This window comes from Diaporthe citri (assembly GCF_014595645.1).
Source record: "Diaporthe citri strain NFHF-8-4 chromosome Unknown scaffold_23, whole genome shotgun sequence".
Lineage (NCBI taxonomy): Eukaryota > Fungi > Ascomycota > Sordariomycetes > Diaporthales > Diaporthaceae > Diaporthe > Diaporthe citri.
Window position 1 is genome coordinate 111,237 of NW_025064868.1, and position 20,152 is coordinate 131,388.

A 20,152-nucleotide genomic window follows, 5' to 3' on the forward strand; every position below is an offset into this window, starting at 1 on the left:
AATTGCAGAAAATGGACAATATAAAGCTGCCATCTTCCAGACTGAAGATCTGTCTCCTGTTCCTCATACACCTATATCGTGACTTCACGCCTACAATTCTGATATACCTCTGGCGCGCAAGGGACTGTGATCACCGACCTTCTCCAGCGACCCCCTCCCCCGTTTAAGATGGACTTGGTCGAGATTTTCTACGATCCTGCCGAGCCTAAAGGCGCTCAGGTTACGTTTCGACTGCAGAAAACTGGCGAGCGCATCGTCGTATCCCTTTTCAAATCCGATACGGTAGAGACGTCTGCTGATGCGTCAGGGAATTTGCCATTAGTCGACCAAGTGATACAGCTCTTTGGTCAATCTCTTGTCACGGACAATTACATCGCGTCTCAAATTCTGCAGGGCGACGCTCTCGACCCCATCTACCAAGCCGTCGATTCCATGATTTCAGAGTCAGAGATCATCAACCGAGATACCGAATGGAGATGATAAAGTGGACCAAACGCCGTCTCTTCACACCATTCTGTATCCGAAAGCATCTCATTTCCGACTGGAATCAACAGCGCAGCTTTCTGAGCCAGTTCTGGTGCCGATCGCAGCAAGCGAGGCCTACAGGATATCATTCGACGATGGGGCGAGCCCTTTTGGATCACCGAGTGGAATTTCAGACCGATGCTTCACTACCGCGATACTCCACCCATCGAGTTCAAGTCGTCGAGGAAATATTTGGTAGCGGTGGCACGATCTGTCTTGTCACAGTCGATGGCCAAGATAAGCAGTACTTGTGCAAAGCCAGGCGAGACGAGCTTCGGGACCCAGACCTCAAGCGAGAGGTCGACTGCCTGCAGAATATCCGGCAGGCTTATCCAAGTCCGGCGGGCGGAACGTCACCTTGTCGAGTCCCAGAACTCAAAGGCGTCGTCGAACACCCGGAAAATGGTGTCATCGTAGGATTTCTGCGGGAGTGGATATCCTCCAAATACAATCTTCGAGATACCGCAACCCATGGCCTGGCAACTCCACGGAAAATACGTCAAAGGTGGGCAGACCAAATCAAGAAGACAGTTAAAGCTCTCCATGCCGTCGGAGTAATTTGGGGTGACGTACTGCCGACAAATATCGTTATCGACTTGAACGAAGATGCGTGGGTAATCGACCTCGGTGGCGGTTGGACCAAGGATTGGGGGGACAACACCTTCCAAGGGGCCATTGAGGGCGACGAGCAAGGTGTTTCAAGGATAATAAAGTATTTGGATGTTGACTGTGGGAGGAAAGGCTGGGTCTGGCAAGTATGCGATCATTTGTATTCGAAGTGGGCGTGATAGTTAGAATCTAACTGCACTTGAGCAGAAGGGGCAAAGGGCACCCTTTTCAAAGACGTACGGCCCCTATTCACGTAACCCCCCAGTGACTTCCATATTGACACTTGATAATTACCAGTGCCTACGGGTATAATGATTCTAAGCGCCCACTGGGTTCGATAATGGGCTCACAAAATACAAGGACAGAATCGGCGTGCAAAACCGATCTACCAAGGCTGAACACCGTCCTGCCCAACGACTTTCCCAACAATCCTGTCATGCTTGCCTTCAATAATGCTTCTGACCAGGTCACCGCCGATGCTAGGGTCTGCAGTCCCAATGGCCTTGAAAAAACTCCTTGTCACCTCCCAGCCCTGTCGCCAGGATGCCAGGCGAGACACCCCACACCTTCACACCCCTCTCCCGGCTGCGTCTGAACTAGGCAGCGAGGCCGCCGTCGACCATCAAGACCTGGCCGGTGATGAAGGACGCCTTCGATGAGGCCAGGAAGGCGACAGCCTCGGCGATTTCGGCAGCCTCGCCCCAGCGCTTGAGCGGCGTCGCCGCGGTGGCGCCCTCGAGCAGCGCCCGCGTCGGCGTATCCATCATCGGCAGCACCATACCGGCGTTGATGACGCCGGGCCCCACGGCGTTGGCGCGGATGCCGTGGGCAGCCTCCTCGGTGGCGAGCTGGCGCACCATCATGGCCACCGCCGCCTTGGGCGTGGCCGAGAGCGCGTCGCACGGCACGGTGCGGTTCACCGCGCTGGTGACCAGGGCGACGAACGAGCCGCCCCTGCCCCGCGCAGCACCGGCACGCCGGCCTTGGCGATGTTGTAGAAGCCGTAGACGTCCGTCTCGATGACGCCGCGGAAGGTCTCGTCCGCGAACTGCGCCAGCGGGCCCGTGCCGAACACCAGGCCGCCGGCCGACACCACCGTGTGCACGCGCTTGTACGTGTCCACGGCGTGCTCGAAGACGGCCTCGACCGCCTTGCGGTCCGTGACGTCGCAGGCCACCGCGCTCGCCTGGCGCCCGAGCTTGCGCAGCTCCTCCACCAGGGACTCGGCCTCGGCGCGGCGCGATTTGTAGGTGACGACAACGTCGGAGCCGCGCTCCGCCATCAGGCCGGCGCTCGCGCGGCCGAGGCCGCCTGAGCCGCCGAAGACGACGGCACAGCCTTCGGCAAATTCGGGTTGGGTGACGCCAAAAGTCATTTTGTTTTCTCCTCGATGATTTTTGGTTGTTAATTGGTGCAGGTAGGGCCTTGAGGGACAGAATGCCCCCCATTTCCAGCCTCGGCTGTCCATTTCCTCCAGTATAAATACTTGAAGCAAACAATGAGGTGTGGACCTACGCAACTCCGGATGACTCGTGCCCCGTTGATACTACACCTCCACAGGGGTAATGAACGTTGATTGTTGACTTCTCCACCCAAAGTCGCCTTTACTAACAAATTGGGCGAAGCGGTACCTAGTGGGTCCAGAATCACCAATAGAAAAAATACAGCACGAATTAACGTTTATTACCCCTGCGAAGGTGTAGCTACTCTGTTGGTTCGACTATAATTCTGTTGGTTCTGTTGGTTCGGCATAAGCATCCACTTCCCCTCGCTATCAGGTTGGATTGGATCGCCTGCCTGCCTAGCCCTCTGAAGAACCCTCTATTCCTCGGATATTTATGGAGAATAAGTAGCAGGACTTCTGCTTCCACAGAATTTGAGTGCGAGTTGATGTTCTCTACTTTTCCGACCCTATCCACCTCATGTCGAACTAGCAAGTTAAAGCCGGTGGAGTGTAGTCTGCAGGTGCATGCAAAAGTACCCTGCTAAAGGATTCAAGACCGGTTAGCTACTGCGTGCCCCCATCAAGTCCCTGCAACGCGTGGCGCATTTGCGGGACGGCGAATGTCACGGCCCAGCTCGCTTGCTACGGGAGGCCTACCCGGTGGATGATCTAATCTAATTTCAGAACTGCAGGGTTTTTTTGTTCGACCCCAGATCCAGCATTCGGTTGCTCCGTCGTTGAACGGCACGGGTGGTCGGGCTGGAGCTCAGGCGTCACGACGGGGAAGTGTTCCGGGAGCGTCTGCCGTGGGGTGGGCTGAGGCGGCGGCCATCTTGTCTGAGTGTGAGCTGTTGGGAGGTTGACGTGGTGCCCGCCCGACTCAGAATGCATGCCTGTACCATAGTATGCACAGGATAGGAGCCACGCTGTTCCCACAAGGGAAAAAAAAAGAGGGACTCTAAACTAAAGAGCCTGAGGGTGTCTAGACGGAGTACACATGGTCAGCAGCGATACAAAGCCAGATGTCAGCACAACGCTTCATATCTTCAACGCCGATAAAGATATCCCGTTTTTGAGAAACACTTCATACAGGGCAATTCTTGAAACTGACTAGTCGCCCATCGGAGCCCAGATGAGCGATGCCAGTATGCACACCTTGCTGGGGGCTGGATATTACCCTCCTGGTTGTCAGACCGGCAGTGGTGTTGGGCCAGCCCCGTCAAGAAACCAACACGAGACTAATTTGTGGAGCCGGTAACGCCCCCGTTCCCAAGTGAAGGGTTCAGACGCAGAGCATATAATAAAACCGAGGCCCATCCAATACCACCGCTCCGGACCTGAAAAGCCCAGCTCCCCCCCCCCCTTCCAACTGAACAGTTGCCACGAAGGCTGACCCGTTTCCCGATTATCCACCGACACCCGCACCTTGACCAGTGAGTTCTGGATAGGCAGTGCCCGCCATGGTGTATGTGTTCCCAATCGAGCGTGAGCCCCAGAAGGCTATCATCGCCGGCGCAGTCGTTTTCTCACTGCTGCCGACTTCTGCCGTTGTTCTGCGAATGTGGGCGCGGTCGAGACTCAAGGGCCACACTCTCGATCTGAGCGACTGGCTCATCCTCGTGGCATGTGTAAGTTTCTTACCCGCCCGAGTGTTCCTATATCTCCACAGGAAGCCTCTAACGAAATCCAATCCTTCAGGTTGTCGCGGTCGCGTACCAATTACTCGCAGTCGCCTGCGCCGTGGTTGGCGGGATGGGATACCACACGACCGAGGTCCTTGCGATGGGAGGGCCGGATTCCTTCACCCTTCTCATGAAGCTTGTGACCGTGGTCGTGGTCTTCTGGTCGCTCAGTCTCGGGTTGACGAAACTCTCCATCCTCGCCTTGTATGCCAAGATTTTCTCCGTTCCGAGTTTCGTCCTGATCAGTCAAGCCTGTGCCGTATTCGTCGTGATCTGGGCCATGATCCTGTTTATCGGTGCCTTCACCGTGTGTTCGCCGGTTGAATACAACTGGGACAAATTCTCGACCGTGGGAACCTGTGGCGACATCAGGATGCTGTGGGCTGTAACCGGAGGGCTCAATATCTTCACCGACCTGGTTGTCATGCTCCTGCCCATGCCTTATATCTACGGCCTGTCGCTACAGCTGTACAAGAAGATTGGGTTGATGGTGACTTTTGGGATCGGGCTTGCGTAAGTGAACCGACTCCTGCCTTTCGTCTTCTCACCGCGCTAGCTAAGACATGGAGATACAGAGTCTGCATCGTAAGCACCGTCCGACTCGCCGAGATTATCAAGATCGACATGAACGACTTCCCATATTCCGGGGGTATCGCGCTCATGTTCAGTGCACTGGAACCCTGTTTGCTGGTAACTGCAGCATGTATCCCGCTTCTCCGCCCATTAGTATCTCGAAACAACTCGACAGACAAGGACAACAGCTACGCCAGAGGCAATACTAAAGGCAAGAACGGAGCTTCGTCCACTCCTTGGACGGGCGGTTTTTCGGAACTCCCTGACGACGACGGCTCAACGAGACAACTACACGTGGCACAGTCCCAATATGGTGGGAGGGCGACTGCTACGGTAGATGATAGTTCCTTTAATTCCTCCTATGGAGCCGATAACCATCACGCCAACATGGAATTGAAAACTATCACGGTTAAGAGGGACTGGAGGGTTGAAGAATCCGCTGTCTGAACTGGTTTAGACAACGTCCGATTCACACAACCCAAGAGGTTGTTGGAACAACCTGGATTACAGGAATGCATTGTGCCCAGTAGCGCAGTCTTGATTTAGTATTAGCATAATTCGTGGTATTTACAGTAATTCTGTTTTACTTGTGGCAGCCACTTTTAGCTTAGAGTCACTACAAGAAAGGTAGACGCCAGTGCCGCAGGTCGATTGGCGCATCCAACCCATGCCGCGTGGGTGGTCTCACATGCACAGCCATCTGGGTCGCTACTAGATCTCTAGAGCGGCTGCTTGTTGGTGCAGCAGCAACAGCCGCCGCCGCCTCGGCAGCCTTACCGGAAACAAGGATCTCCGGGATATTGCAATGGGGTGATTGGCTTTTTAGAATCGGCTGCTATTGAAGGCCATGATCGGCTTTCTTGTTGCCCTATGTATAGTTATTGCATTGATCTTTCTGTTCACCGTTACAGTGAACTATCAAAATTGTAAAGAGTAGTTGGGCTATAGTTATCCCTTTATCTGGCTGTGGGCTAGCTGGGTAGTCACGTGACTACTAGCTGACGCTGGGTGGCAGCCAGCTGGCAACCGTACAGTGCGTGTAGTGCACTCAATGCATGGGCATACCACGCCGATCACTATTCCCACACATGTAGCATATATGCATGGTAAATCACTTAGCATAGAGTGAGGCCCAGGACCACCATAGAATCCAACGATGGCGTTTCAGCATCGAAATCTAACCTTGCATTGCTGGAAGAGGCTGACAGTCGTTCGCTGCATACGGGATATTAACTATGGACCCACAAAGGAATTTGCTGGTGAAAATACCGAATCTCTGCCCTGTATTCTAATTTACGTATGCATAATACACCCCTTATTTAAGCTTTACACAATGAGCCTAGGCCGAGAGGCTGAAAGGTTTCCCACCCCATATCTAGAATACCTAATTCTCAACAAATGCGAAGCGGATGGCATGACTCTGCTCAGCAATAACATATCATTGACTTCACGGATGCATGAGTATATATGGGCTGGAATGCCCGAGTACTGATCCGCCTACTGTTACTCTTTATTCAAGTCACCAAGCTAAACTCGCAACGATTATCTTTCCTTAACAAGCCAGAGCGCGACTATCACCATGTCCAACCAAAATTACTTAAGTGCCTCACAAGTGGGAATTCCCGAAGCCCACCCATGACAATTTTATCTTTGATGGAGTAATTCGCTATCCGCCAACCGGTATCAAAGTCTCGGTCGTCGGTGGTGGGACCGCTGGTTATACGACTGCCTTGGAGTGCTGGAGAAAATGGCATACGGTCCATTTGCTTGAGAGGAATGATGACAAGTCGCCAATTGGTATGTGCCCCCGGCCTTTTCAAACCGTCCCGCATTATTTTAGTGTCTTATTTGCTCACCTCTCCCCTCGAGGTGACATGGTTGTCCTCGGCCCTTCAGCCGTCATAACCTTCACTCGCTAACGTCCCCGGCCCCGATCCCGGCCGTCCCCTGATCCCGGCCGGCCCACACCCGCGTACGCGCATAAACGCGTTTACACCTACCCTATATTAACTCCTTAATATCTTTACGAGGAATTTTTTTTTAATTACTAAACTTCTCCTAAATATTATTCTCCTTATTATAAAGCAATACTTTAAAAATAACCTTATTAATACCCTCATTATTATAAGAAATAAGATATTAATTTAATAAGCCTTTAAAATATAATATATCCCTTAAGCTATATTATTTAATTACCTTAATAATATTTAAAGCTATTGCATTATTATTAACCCTTAAAGGCTTTTTTTTAATTATTAAAAGGCTTTATTAGCTTTATTTATAATTAATTAAAGTAGCTTAAAATTAGCATTAATGCAATTTAAAATAAGGGCTTTAAAAGCTTAATTAGCCTTTTTAAATAAAAACTACTTTCTCCTTAAAAGGAATTAATTAAGGGCCTTTTTTTTTTATTATCTTATTTTTAAAAGCTAAAAAAGTTAATATATAAAGGCTATTTATTTTTAATTAATTATTAAAAAGAATATTAAATCTTAATTTAACTTTCTTTAGCTATTTATTATTAAGTTTATTTAATTAACTTATTATTAAAATACTAATAAGAAAGGGTTAATAAAAGGTTACTTAAAAAATACCCTTACTCTTAGCTATTTAAATAATAACCCTTTATTATAAAAGGACTTTAATTTAAAAGCATAAACCTTTTTTATAAAATATATATTTATTATAAATAGGTTCTTTAACCCTTTAATTATATTTAAAGAACTTAATATATAATAATAATAATTTATTATAATAAAAAAAGGATAAATAAAAAAAAATAGCTATTAAATAGCTTAAAAAGATATTTATTCCTTAAATTATTTCTTTAAACTCTTTTAAGTAATAATTACTAGTTATAAATAGGTATTATATGTATATAATTATTAACTTTATATAAAAGTACTTTTTATATTAAATATATATAGTTTTTTTACTTATATATACTTTTTATATATTATAGCCCCTTAATATATTAATATTTTCTTTACTAAAAACAGCATTTTAAAAGCATTTATATTTAATAAAGTAATATAATTCCTTATTAATAATAGCAAAGAAAAGGTTTTTCTTTTATTATTATAAGGCATAAAAAGAAGTACTTATAAAGTTAAATATATATTTAAGGTAAAGAATAATGAAACTTTAGCTAATATTTAAGTATAAAGCACTTAAAAGTTATTATATTCTTAAAAACTATTAAATTTAATATAAATTATTAAAATTTAATATAATAAAAAGCTTTATTAAGCAATTCTTTATATTTAAGGTTTTTTTTCAATAATTAAAATTTATTTTTAAAATTCCTAAATAATTATAAAAAGTATATTAATTAATTACTTATTAATATTATAATAAATACTTAAGCCTTATATTATAAGTATTCTTTAAAAAGCTTTTTAAAGCATATAATAAAAAAGAAACTTAATTAATTATAATCTTATAAAAAATTAATAATTAAAAGTTTAAATTAAGGCTAGCCAAAAGATTATAAAGAAAAAGGTTTAAATTAACTTAAATATAGCTTTTGCTAATATTAAGGCTATTTATAAGGCTTAAATAAAAGTAAGAAGGGTATTAAAAGAAAGCAACGCCTTTAAAGAATTAAAAATACCAACGAAAGAGGAATCGTGCATTATGATGGCGGGCAATTAATGTTGAAGAGAAGACGTGTGTAGGTGCCGAGGGCGGCCGGGAAGGGGGGGCGGCCGGGATCGGGGCCGGGGACGTTACCCCTGGATCCCTAAACAACTCAACGAAACCGCCGTCGACACCCTGGTGACCTACCGCAACACCCACGACAACCAGCTCGTCGCACCACCCGAAGAGCTCGATTTCAACCGGGCCGGCGTGCCTGAGCATGCTGCATGGCTTTTGCGGGTCCGGTCCTGCTATCGCCGCGCCGCCCTAGCCTCCATTTTCTACAACCAAGCCAAGCGTTTGGGCATCGACGTTACTTTTGGAGTTCACATTGTGGACTACGAAGAAGACGAGGCCCAAGGAACGGGGTCTGCGATTGCGGAAGATGGTGCCCGTTACACCGCCGACATAGTTGTGGCGGCGGATGGCCTGGGCTCCAAATCCTACAACCTCATCCTGGGGGAGCCGCTGCGAGCGTCCCTCACCGGCTTTGTTGCTTGCCGTGTCATGTACCAGGTTGAGGACCTTGTGGACCCCTTTACTCAAACCCGAGGTGGACGCACTGGAGCGCAATGAATTGCGCCTTCATTCAGGATGAGTGCACTCTTCACATCAAGGTATGGCCTAATTAGATGTCCCACCTGGACCATATTGATGAAGCAATTAAGCAAACGATAGTTAATTATTATGTGTTAAGGAGAGAAATCTCCCCGCTATTAAATGCTTAAAAAAAGCTTATTTATAGGCTAGCGCTAGCGTATAGGTATACAACCCTCGCACCTTTTAATACACCCCTTATTGCAAGTATTATTATGTGTAATAATAATAAGGAATATAATGTATAATAGCTAAAATATAATTTAAATATTTCGCTATAATTTATATTAAGATTATTATATAAACATTATTTAATATTTATATATTTCGCTTATATTATTTTTAATTAATTATTTAAACGCTTGTTTAATAATATAAACTTTATACTTATTTTAATTTTAATTTTATATAAGCCTTTTTAAGAGCAAAGCAAAGCAATGCTTTTATATAAATATTAATAAGATTATTTTTAAATATAATATAATAAATATTATATATCTTTTTAATTTCTTTATAAATAAAGTAATAATAAATAGTAATATATTTTAATTAAGCATTAACTTTATAATTTTAAATAAGGTTTAATATTAATTAATTATTAATATATAAAATAAGTAAATGCTTAATATATTTAATGTTTAAATTTTTTAATGCTTAAATTATTTAATGAAAATATAATAATGCTAAGGAATATGTTATGTATTTTGCTTTATAAATAAATTTTATAATAATAAATTAGCGCTTTAATAATTAAGTAATTAAGCTGTTATTAAAGAGTTATATATATTTGTTAAATGCTTTTAAATTATTTAAATTAATATTATAAAAAGCATTAATATATATATTAAGTATAATAAATTTATATAATAATAATTATTTTAAAAATCTTAAGGTATAATTTAATATATATTAAATATATTAAAGCACCCTTTTTATAATATTTAAATAATAAATTATAGGCTTTATATTAAATATTAAGAGCATTATATATAAAAATATAAAGTTAAGTTTTATTTTAATAATAAGAAAATTAATAAATTTAGTAAGTAATTAATATATTATTATATTTATTGTAATATTATTAAGTTTTTCTTATTATAAAAATAAATTTAAATTTATAAAAATTTATTTTTAATTATAATTAAATATATTAAAGTATTTTAAAATTCATTAAGTGTTGGAAGGTACTGGGTGAGGCCTTTGTATGGAAACACGAAGTAAAAAGGACTGAATTCTCTCGGCTATTAACTGGCCTATACGGGCCAGTAGCATTTATATATAGTTAAATTAAGCTGCTAATAAATGCGTCCAAAGCCAATGCAATTACTATTTAAATACTGGCGCTTTTTAGCTTTTATGCAATTACCGGCAGAAGCCTTCTTCCTTTAAATAGCCCCGCATTTTAAACTTATTTCCACCCCCTCCCTTTTTATTAGCTAAGCAAAAACTAAAGTATTTGGCGTATAGGCTTTAGGGATAACGCCATGCCCATAAAGAAATTGCTTTATTTAATAAAAAAGCTTTTTCTTAATTTGCATAAATTGTTTTTATTCCTAGCTAGCGAAATCCATAAGCTAATCATTATATATATCTTTTAAGGGCACTTAAAGGACATCCTTTAAGTAATAAAGTACTTAAAAAGTTTTATATATAATGGGGTAAGGAAGTTATTAATTAAGAGTGCCTTAAGGCATCTTAATAAAAGGGAGCTTAGCTAGTTTTATTATTTTATTATCTTATATAAAGGTATATCGGTAATATTATCGCGAAGGTATTTAAAATCTTGTATAATTAGTTTGCATTTAAGGAAGAAAATATTTAGCAACTTCGCTATGGGATATATATAGGTCTTCTTTATGCGCGCATGAATAACGCTTTAAATAAGAGGAATTTTAAAAAGGCAACTTCATTATAATAAAAAGCTCCTTTATATAAAAGTTAGGATTTTATATAAAAAGAGGGCCTATTAGCAATACCATTACAATAAGGAAACCTCCTTTATATAGGAGTTATATAACTTATTCTTAGCATATTTATAAAAATAAATACTTTTTCTTTATAGTTAATTTATATCCTTTTAAATATTAATTAATATTAAAAGGTACTAAGTAAGGCCTTTATATAAAAACATAAAGTAAAAAGGATTAAATTTTCTTAGCTATTAACTAACCCGTATAGGCTAGTGGCATTTATATATAGCTGAATTAAGCTGCTAATAAATGCATCCAAAGCTAGTGTAATTGCTATTTAGACATTAAGTATATTTTTTTTAAAAAATATAAATCTTATTATTAATTTATATAATTTTTAATTTAAGTAAGTATTTATAAAGATTAAAATCCTTATACTTAAAACATTATATAAGCTTAATGCGAAATTTATTAACTTAAAAGCGATTTTTAATAATAAAAATAACATTAATATAAATAATAATAATAATTTAATTTTTAATAAAAATGCAAGGGTTAAATATTATTTTTATTAAATATTTAATTAATTTTTCTTTAAAAATATTAAACTATTTATAGCTTAATTATTTAAGTTTATATAAGGTATTAAGAAGTTTTAAAATAATTTATTAATTCTTAAATAATATTTAATATTTTTATAATAGTTATATATAAATATTATGTTTTAAATAGCTATATAGGTATGCCGTTTTAATATTAAATTGCTAAAGCTATTAGCTTATTATAATGGTAATAATAATAATTAATTTTAAATTATTATAACGCATTATAAAGTTATAAGTATGATTATAATTTATATTATAAATTTATATATATTTATAAGTAATAAGTTAAGCTTTATAATAAATAAGCTTATTAAAAGCATTAAACTTCTTTATATATATTTAATAAGAATTAATAATATATTAATTTATAATAGCAAGTACTTTAATTTATATATTTATATTTAAGAGTAATTTAAGTTTTCTTTTAATAACTTATTATTATGCATTTCTTTTATTACTTTTTATAGCTTATATATATATATTAAAGATATTATTAATATTTATTACATTAATAAGTAATGCTTAAGTAAAGATTTAATTAAAGTAATTAATAATAATTAATATTAATTAAGCAAGATTTAATATAAGGTTTATATTAATTAGTATTAAGTTATTAAAACTTTTAAAATAATTTATAATAATATTTATATTTTTTTTTACTTTTTATAAAAGTTAAATTTATTATTTTTAAAAATTATATAATTATATAAGTTTTATAAGTTTAAGTAATTTATTAATAAGTTTTATAAGTTTAAGTAGTTTATTTATAAGTTTTGCATTATTAATAAGTTTTATTAATTAAAACGTTAATAATACTTTTATTTTAAGTAATATATTTTTATTTAGCTAATTAATTATTTATATAATCTTTATTATTAAAATAAATTAAATAATATAGCTTAATATTATAATTATAATAACCTTTTAAAATAATATAAATAAATAAAAGATATTTTTACCTTTAGCTTTAAACTTTATAAAGTATGCCTTTTTAGCTTTATTTAATAATTTTATTTTTAACTTATAAGCCTTAATAAAGATATAAAGGTATATAAAATAAAAATATAATTAAAAGTATTTAATATTAAGCTTTTATTTATAAAGTACCTTAAATAATATTATTTAATATAATAAGGCTAAGTATAATTTTTAATTTTATAAGTATATTATATAGAAAATTACCTTAAGCTATAAAAATAAGTAGTTTTTATTATAAATTATTATATAAGCATTAATAATAATAATATATATAAATCTTTTAAGTATATTATTTAACTTATAATAATAAAAGGGTAATTTTTTATAAATAATTTTATATCTTTAAAACATTATAATAATTATCTTATTTATATATTTATCTTTATTATTTAAATTAAATATTTTAACTTTTATATTAAATTAAGTTTTAATTATATTTAAAAATCCCTTAATAATATTTAAAATATTATCTTTTTAAATAATAAAATAAATTTAATAAAATTAAGTATAATTATTAATAAATAAAATAAAGTATTAAAAACCTTTTAATAATTTTATTAAAAATTTACTTAATAAATTAAATTAAATATACTTAAATAATTATATAAATTATTATTTTAATAATAAATATAAGCATTTTTTAATAAACTTTATAAGTTAATATAATTTATAATAAAGATTTATTAATTTATTTAATATAATATTTCCATTTTTATATAAGCATTAAGTAATTAATTTTAATAAATTATTATAATTAAAAGCTTTATGGAATTTATTATATATTATAAACATTATAAAGTTATTTTTTATTATTTAAATTTTAAAATGTTTATATTAAAACTTTACTTATAATATTTTATAAAATTTATTATTTTTTAATAATAAAAAGATATTATTTCCTTATGCATTTAATTAAAATCTTTTTTAAATTATAATTATATAAAATATTAATAAAAATGGTTTTAATAATTAATTTATTTAATAATTATAAAATCTTTTTATAAAGTTAATGCCTTTTATAATAAGTTAATTATTACTTATAATAATAATTATACTTAAATATAATTATAAAAAGCTAAAACTTTTTATATATCTTATTATATGCTTTAAAGCATTAAAATTAAAAATTTATAATATTAAAATATTAATAATTATTAATAACTTTATTATATATATTAAAATATTAATATATAATATTATTATATTTTCCTTATTATTATTAAAAATTTTAATAACTTCTTTATTTATAGCTTAATTTATAATAGCTTATTTTTTACCCTTTTTTTATTTTTAATTAACTTTATATTTAATAAGCTTTATATAATTAATATATAAATAGTTAATAAATATAAAGTTTTATGCATAATATTAAATATATTCTTTATTGCTTAATATAAAGTTAGCATTTATTAATGCAAGCTTTATAGCTTTTTTTATATCTTTTAATATTAACTTCTTTTAAATAAAAATAAAATAAGCTTTAAATTATTTAATCTTTATATAAAAAATAATATTTATTATTTTAAGTTTAATTTTAAAAAACATTATAAGGTTTTAGCTGCTTAAGTTATTAATAATATTATTTATAATATTTAATAATATTATTAAGAAAAAGAAGCTTTTAACCTTATTATTTTTAAAAAGTAACTTTATTAACTTTTTAATAAATTATCTTAACGTTAAAGTTTTAATATAAAGCTTTATTTAAAGATTTTAAAAGGCATTTAAATAGCTTTATAAGTTAAAGCTATCCTTATATTATAAGTTTATTAATTAATAAAAAAGGTAAATAATTAAGTTATTAATATTATAATTAAATTAATTAATTAATATTTTTTAAGCATTAAAAGATTTTTTATATAATATAATAAATATTATAAAGCTTAAATATATTAAACTTAAAAGCATAATAAAGACTTAATTATTAAGCTTTTTTTATTTTATAAGGGTTATACCTTTTATTAATTATTTCTTAATACTTATAATATATTTATTAAGGCTAATAAATTAAAAGCCGCAACTTTATATTGCCTTTTAATTTAAAAAGTTTTCCCCTTTTAAATTTAACTTTAAAAAAGATAATAAATTAAGCTTAAAGTTAAATATATTTAATGTCTTTTAAATAATATTTATATATCTTTAAATATATTTTAAATAATATTTATATATCTTTATTTATTTATAGTAATTAATATTAATTAATATAAATAAATAAATAAAAAAAAGTAAATAATTAAAATATTAAATAAAGTAAAAGTATTAAATTATTATAAGTTATTATTAATTATAGTAATTATTATAAGGTATAATAATAATATATAAGCAAAGGCTAGCAATATTAAAATCCTAATAATTTAAGTATAAAAATAATTATAAAAATGGGGGTATTAATATTTCCTAATATTTTAAGATATCTTAAGCAATACTAGGCTTATAACTTAATAAAGCAATTAAGTAAATAATAGTTAATTGTTATATATTGAGGAGAGAAATCTTTCCGCTATTAAACGCTTAAAAGGAGCCTATTTGTAGGCTAGCGCTAGCGTATGGGCATACGACCCTCGCACCTTCCAACACATATTACTGAGACTCAGCTAAAAATCATGGCAACGCATAGACAGGGCTTCCATTGCGCGACTATATTCCGCAAGAAGCACATAAAAATCGTAGAAACGGCACCGGTTCGTCGTAGTCTCGAAATCTGTCACATAAAAAAAAAAAAAAAAAAAAAAAAAAAAAAAAAAAAAAAAAAAAAAAAAAAAAAACCATTGACAAACTGAATGGACCTCGCAGGATGACGGGACTGCCGAATGGTCCGGTCCCCAGACTCTAACGTCGGAGGAGGTGCTAAACAATCTGCCGGAACCCCAAAGCTGGGAGCCTTTGCTCCTCGAGGTGACCCGTAAGATCCCTTCGCAGCAGCTCGTCCGATGGAAAGCCTGCTGGCCCAACCAACAGCCCAAATGGACGAGACCCAACGGGCGGATCGTCCAGGTTGCCGATGCCGCGCATGCGTTCATCTCATGCTCGTGCCCACCTCGAAACGGGGTCACCTTTTGAGCATACCAAGATCCCCAAGGGCTTCAAGTGGGGGCCCTGGAGCATGGAGGAGGAGAGCAGGAAGGAGAAGGAGGGTTTTCACACGAGAATTCGAAGTCCAATGGGAATTGGAGTATTTACTAACGTATTAACAACTGTAGCTTCATCCTGGACTTGCTTATAAAACCTACTAGCATTTCTTCAAATAATGTAGAGATAGATACAGATTGCTTTCGGGTTTGGTTGGACATGCAAGTACCCAAGTCCATATAGTACGAATTATAAGTGACCATTCTTCTGTTGAATGCACTGCAATCTCCACTCTTCTCCATAGCCATACACCCTCCCTCTAGCAGTGACTCTATCGGTTAGCTGAGGACGATCAGCACGCAGTATATGTGAACGCGTTGCTATGACAGACTTCAGGCGTTCCAAATTAGTATTGCTGCTGTTCTTGGACATTAGATTTAGCCGAAAGCCCCATGAAACTAAGGGAATAGGTGACATAGGTACTCTGGTGGCAGAAAGCCCGACCACTGACAAGAAGTACAGGTTACAAAGCTTATTTTATTGAAATTAGTTAGGAAAGATGCAGAACTAAAAAGTGTTTCAACGGAGACCTCCCGTTGAGATAGACCATGTGTCATTACATCTGTTGATCCTAGTCAAATCCATTTCGAGCAGAGGTGTGAAGGACAGCACCCTATGCCCGTGCTTATCGCCACCAGGGGGATCTCATCAGATCCTTCGTTGTGCAAAACTCGGTCAGGCTTCTCTACTCTCACCGAACAAGGGAAAGAGCCGCAAAAGACCAACAGGCCTAAGCCACACTTTTTTGCTTGGAGCCTTACAGTGTCTCGGAAAATATGCTAATATCATATTGCCTAAGACTATAAGTCTGAACGGGATGAAGAATCCACCCTAGATAATGCACAGTCTTATTAATAGCATCGAAACGAGAACCCCGGACCCACTATTAAGGCTGATGTCTGACACGAGAGAGGAGAACTGCTCCTGGGCCCGAGACAAACCAATGCCCGCCTTTCTGCGAGGCTGACATCACAAAGCTGACTCCCCACCGCGGATCTCATGCACGCACCTGCGTAACCAACCCCGGCTTTTCTTACTGTAGGTATCACAAGGAAATTGCGGGTCTCGGGACTGAGCTGGCTGTCTTACATCGCAGAGGAAGAGGGTACCTGCTGCCTGCTTCACAGCAGTCGACAGATACCCACTTCCTGCTAGAGTCATAGAGCCTTACGCAGGTGTGCGCGCACACATCTGAGTTTACCCGCAAGCGAGCCGGCTCGAAAGAGAAACCGATGAACACGAAACAACACACACACCCCCCCACCGCGGTCAAGGCAAACCCGAGCCCGCCGTCGGCCGCGCCGGTAGTGCGCGGGATGTGTAAGCTGAGCCCATGGGCCCTCTGCCGTGCGACAAGGCGGCGTCGTCCACCATCTCGGGCGAAGGCATCGCCCAGCCGAGGGATCGCGTACCCAACCTCACCTCAACCCCCCCCTCCTCGTCCTCCTTCTCCCACGAGCCGGCCAGCCAGCCAGCCACGAGACAGCGGCACGCTCGAGTCGCACGGCTTGATTACGGATCACGGGTGGGTGGGTAAGAGTCCACCCACCGGGCTGCAGATCTCACATCTCAAGCTTATTCTTCTCCTGTCTAATCGGCTGGTGGGGTTGCCAAAGGGGATGAAAGGGGAAATGTGGGAGGGTAACGCAGGGAGGGTTCCGGGCTGAGATGGGATTCGTAGCTGGCTCAAGGTGGGCGCATGTGGAAAAGAAAACTGCAGATCGAGTGGTTCGCGTCAACGGCTGCGTGGCGTGGTTCGCGAGGGGGTTGGGAGGAGGATTTAATTCTGAAGGAGACGGAGAACAAAGAAGGGGGGGGGGGGCGACGGAGATTGTGGTTCACCTGCTGTGTGACGTGTGAGCAGATAACCCTACTGGCAGCAGGTCAACCGAGCCTGCATCGAGTCGCATGCCTCTGCGCCCTCGAGGCACCGATTTCCCAATGAAGCCCCCCCGCCCCCCCATCAGATTGTCCATTCCCATGGGGACATGTGCAAACCACACCACGCACGCACGCACCACACACGTGATACGTGATAGATAGAAATTTGGGATGGGGGAGATTTTCAACGTTGGGGTACCTCACCCCAGAATTCATCCGATTATTCTCCCATCAAAAACCTATTCGAGCGTGGTTGGTGGGATGGGACACCGAGGATGCTACGTAGTGCAAGGAGGGAGCTCCCAAGCTCCCACCGGGATAGACCCATGCAATGCGTGGGCAGACAACCTATCTCCGTGGGTGCTGCTGCTGCTGCTGCTGGTGATGCAGTGGCACGGCAGGCAGGCAGGTAGGAAAAGGCATGGCAGGTAGCATTTCGACCCCCCGCCGGGTAAGCTGGGCAGCCCATGGTTGGGTACTTTTGGGCTTGGGGGTCGCAGAAAGCATCGAAGCGTCAGAAAGTCAATCGGCTGCAGCCAGTACCTCGGTGCCTTTGCATTTCCCCCGTGGTATTCCCAGCTGCCGGCCCCTCGTGTCGCGAGGGGCCTAGAAGTGTCTTGCTGCGACACCGGAACGGCAGAGTAACGGCAGGACGCACATCCAGCCGAGTGCATGATCGGCTGCCGATGAGAGGGGGGACACCTATGTGAAAGATCACCAATCACACCGTGGGTATCACGGGAAGTTTATTGCAAAATATCAGCCAAAGCAAATGTGTAAACCCTGCTGAGGGAGAATTAGTCACGAGTCAAAAGAGTGTTTGTGAATCGTGTCATTCGTCTCAGTAATGCCGTGCAAGTCTGGAGAAGACGGTGTATCTCGCGGGACGAAGCGAAGAGATCCTTCAGGATTATCTGTTTTTACAAAGATTACTCACACCGGTGCTCCATCCATCCATTCAACCAGAGCTGTACTGTGGGCCACTCCTACTGTATGCCTTTTCCAAATCCATCGCCCGTTGCCAAACTCCTCCATGATGCTGTTGGTGCTGTGAGACCGCTTGATGATGACTGTCCTTTGCATTTGTATCGGTATACAGTGATGCCGCTTTTTATGAGAGAAAGAAAATAGTACAAAATATGTGAAGTGGAAAAGTAGAAGAGAGCCATCTAACAAACACGTATCTCGTCATTGCGCAAGGGCCTTTTAGGGTGATGCTCCTGGCTCCGTTGGCTGAAGACGCGCTGCACGAAGGCCCGGGGACCAACGTACTCGACGTCACCTAAAACAGGGATATGGTGGGTTTTCTTTGGCTGCCAGCGCTCCTTGATGCAGTCGTCGACAAGAGCGATGAGACCGGTTGCAACAATTACGCTATGTGATGTCAGTCATGGTGCTCTCAGCGGGGTGGCATCATTCATGGACTTACTCGGCAACGTCTGTCACGGCGTCGATGATAGACTGATCATTGATCCACATGAAGCAGGGTGGGACCCAGCCCCCAGAGAGCTCATCGTCCTCAACCTGGTTGGGCGAACGGGTCTCCGGGACAATGTGGGCGACAGGAGTGGTTTCGCCGTCGCGAACGAGGTGGAAAGACACGACGCCATCGAGGTGCTTCTCGACGACCCGTTTCCACACGTACTTGTGGCCCCACCAGTCGAACTCGTACCGCTTATTGTTCTTGTTCTTCTGGCCCTTCCTCGCCACATCCACACGTGCGTAGTTGCTGAACTCTAGTTTGATTGCATTCGTGGGCTGGTGAGGATGGGGCCTCCTGTGATCGCCGTCTGAGGCGCGGGAGTGAACACTTGCGGTATCGGCTTCCGTCTCGTTGGAGTGCGATGTGCCGGGGCGCCTCTCATGCTTTGAAAAGGAGCCGCCGGAAGTGGCGCGCTTAGACTGGGGCCTTGCCATTGCCTTCATGGCGCTGGACATGGACCGCTGGAGGGAGGGCCTGCTCGCTGAGGCGGGCTCGACAAACTTGCGCTTCGAGTTACAGACCTCACGGCCTGAGTCACGGCAGTACCGCCGGAGTGAGAATTCTCGCCTTGCCAAGTCATACATGCGCAGGTGGAAGAGCTGGACGGCGGTCCTCCTCCTCCCAGGCACGATGGTGTCGACACGGAGGTTCATGTTCCCATCAGTTGTGAAGTCATCATGTCTTATCGACAGACGGTTCATGCTGGGAAACAGCTGCGAGAAGTTCTTGGGGGTTGAAGGGCGCATGTTGGGTTCGGAAATCTCATGGTGGTAGGCAGGCAGAGGGGGGATGTAGTCGGATCCACTGTCCCTGGCCAGGTCTTCCTCCCGCTCCAAGGCCAGGTCCTCTTCCGAGGCATCGGTCGAGGCGTAGGTGTCGACAGAAGACCGGGGATATGCCGACGTGTCCGCGGACAGGTCCCGGTCGACTTCAACATACTGGACGTAGGGTTTGCTGTGATTTTCTGAGGGCCGTGAATTTGTGTAGAGTGAGGTGGGAGCTGTGGACCGTGAGCCGTAAGACTCACTGCTCCTTCGGTCGTAAGAGTCGTAACTCCCTAAGGAGTCTTTTCTATGTGTGTCAGAAGGCATTGCGAC

At 39.4% G+C, this 20,152-nt stretch overlaps 5 protein-coding genes across 5 annotated transcripts; 3 read left to right on the forward strand and 2 right to left on the reverse strand.

The window, feature by feature from the left end:
* Nucleotides 1-168: 168 nt before the first annotated feature.
* INS49_007579 (uncharacterized protein) lies at nt 169-480 on the forward strand (the record flags this gene model as incomplete). The annotated part of the gene is made up of 1 exon (XM_043168342.1): nt 169-480. The coding sequence occupies one exon, from the start codon at nt 169-171 to the stop codon at nt 478-480; it is 312 nt and encodes a 103-aa protein (XP_043016801.1).
* A 1,250-nt stretch (nt 481-1,730) lies between these two features.
* On the reverse strand, nt 1,731-2,509 carry INS49_007580 (uncharacterized protein; the record flags this gene model as incomplete). Its single annotated transcript, XM_043168343.1, has 2 exons — nt 1,731-2,009; nt 2,105-2,509. 2 exons carry the CDS (start codon nt 2,507-2,509, stop codon nt 1,731-1,733), a joined length of 684 nt encoding a protein of 227 aa, XP_043016802.1.
* A 1,529-nt stretch (nt 2,510-4,038) lies between these two features.
* Nucleotides 4,039-5,042, forward strand: INS49_007581 (uncharacterized protein; the record flags this gene model as incomplete). The annotated part of the gene is made up of 4 exons (XM_043168344.1): nt 4,039-4,206; nt 4,277-4,773; nt 4,836-4,950; nt 5,022-5,042. 4 exons carry the CDS (start codon nt 4,039-4,041, stop codon nt 5,040-5,042), a joined length of 801 nt encoding a protein of 266 aa, XP_043016803.1.
* Nucleotides 5,043-5,989: 947 nt separating this feature from the next.
* On the forward strand, nt 5,990-9,048 carry INS49_007582 (uncharacterized protein; the record flags this gene model as incomplete). Its single annotated transcript, XM_043168345.1, has 2 exons — nt 5,990-5,994; nt 8,511-9,048. 2 exons carry the CDS (start codon nt 5,990-5,992, stop codon nt 9,046-9,048), a joined length of 543 nt encoding a protein of 180 aa, XP_043016804.1.
* A 9,693-nt stretch (nt 9,049-18,741) lies between these two features.
* Nucleotides 18,742-20,146, reverse strand: INS49_007583 (uncharacterized protein; the record flags this gene model as incomplete). Its single annotated transcript, XM_043168346.1, has 2 exons — nt 18,742-18,946; nt 19,002-20,146. 2 exons carry the CDS (start codon nt 20,144-20,146, stop codon nt 18,742-18,744), a joined length of 1,350 nt encoding a protein of 449 aa, XP_043016805.1.
* Nucleotides 20,147-20,152: the final 6 nt, after the last annotated feature.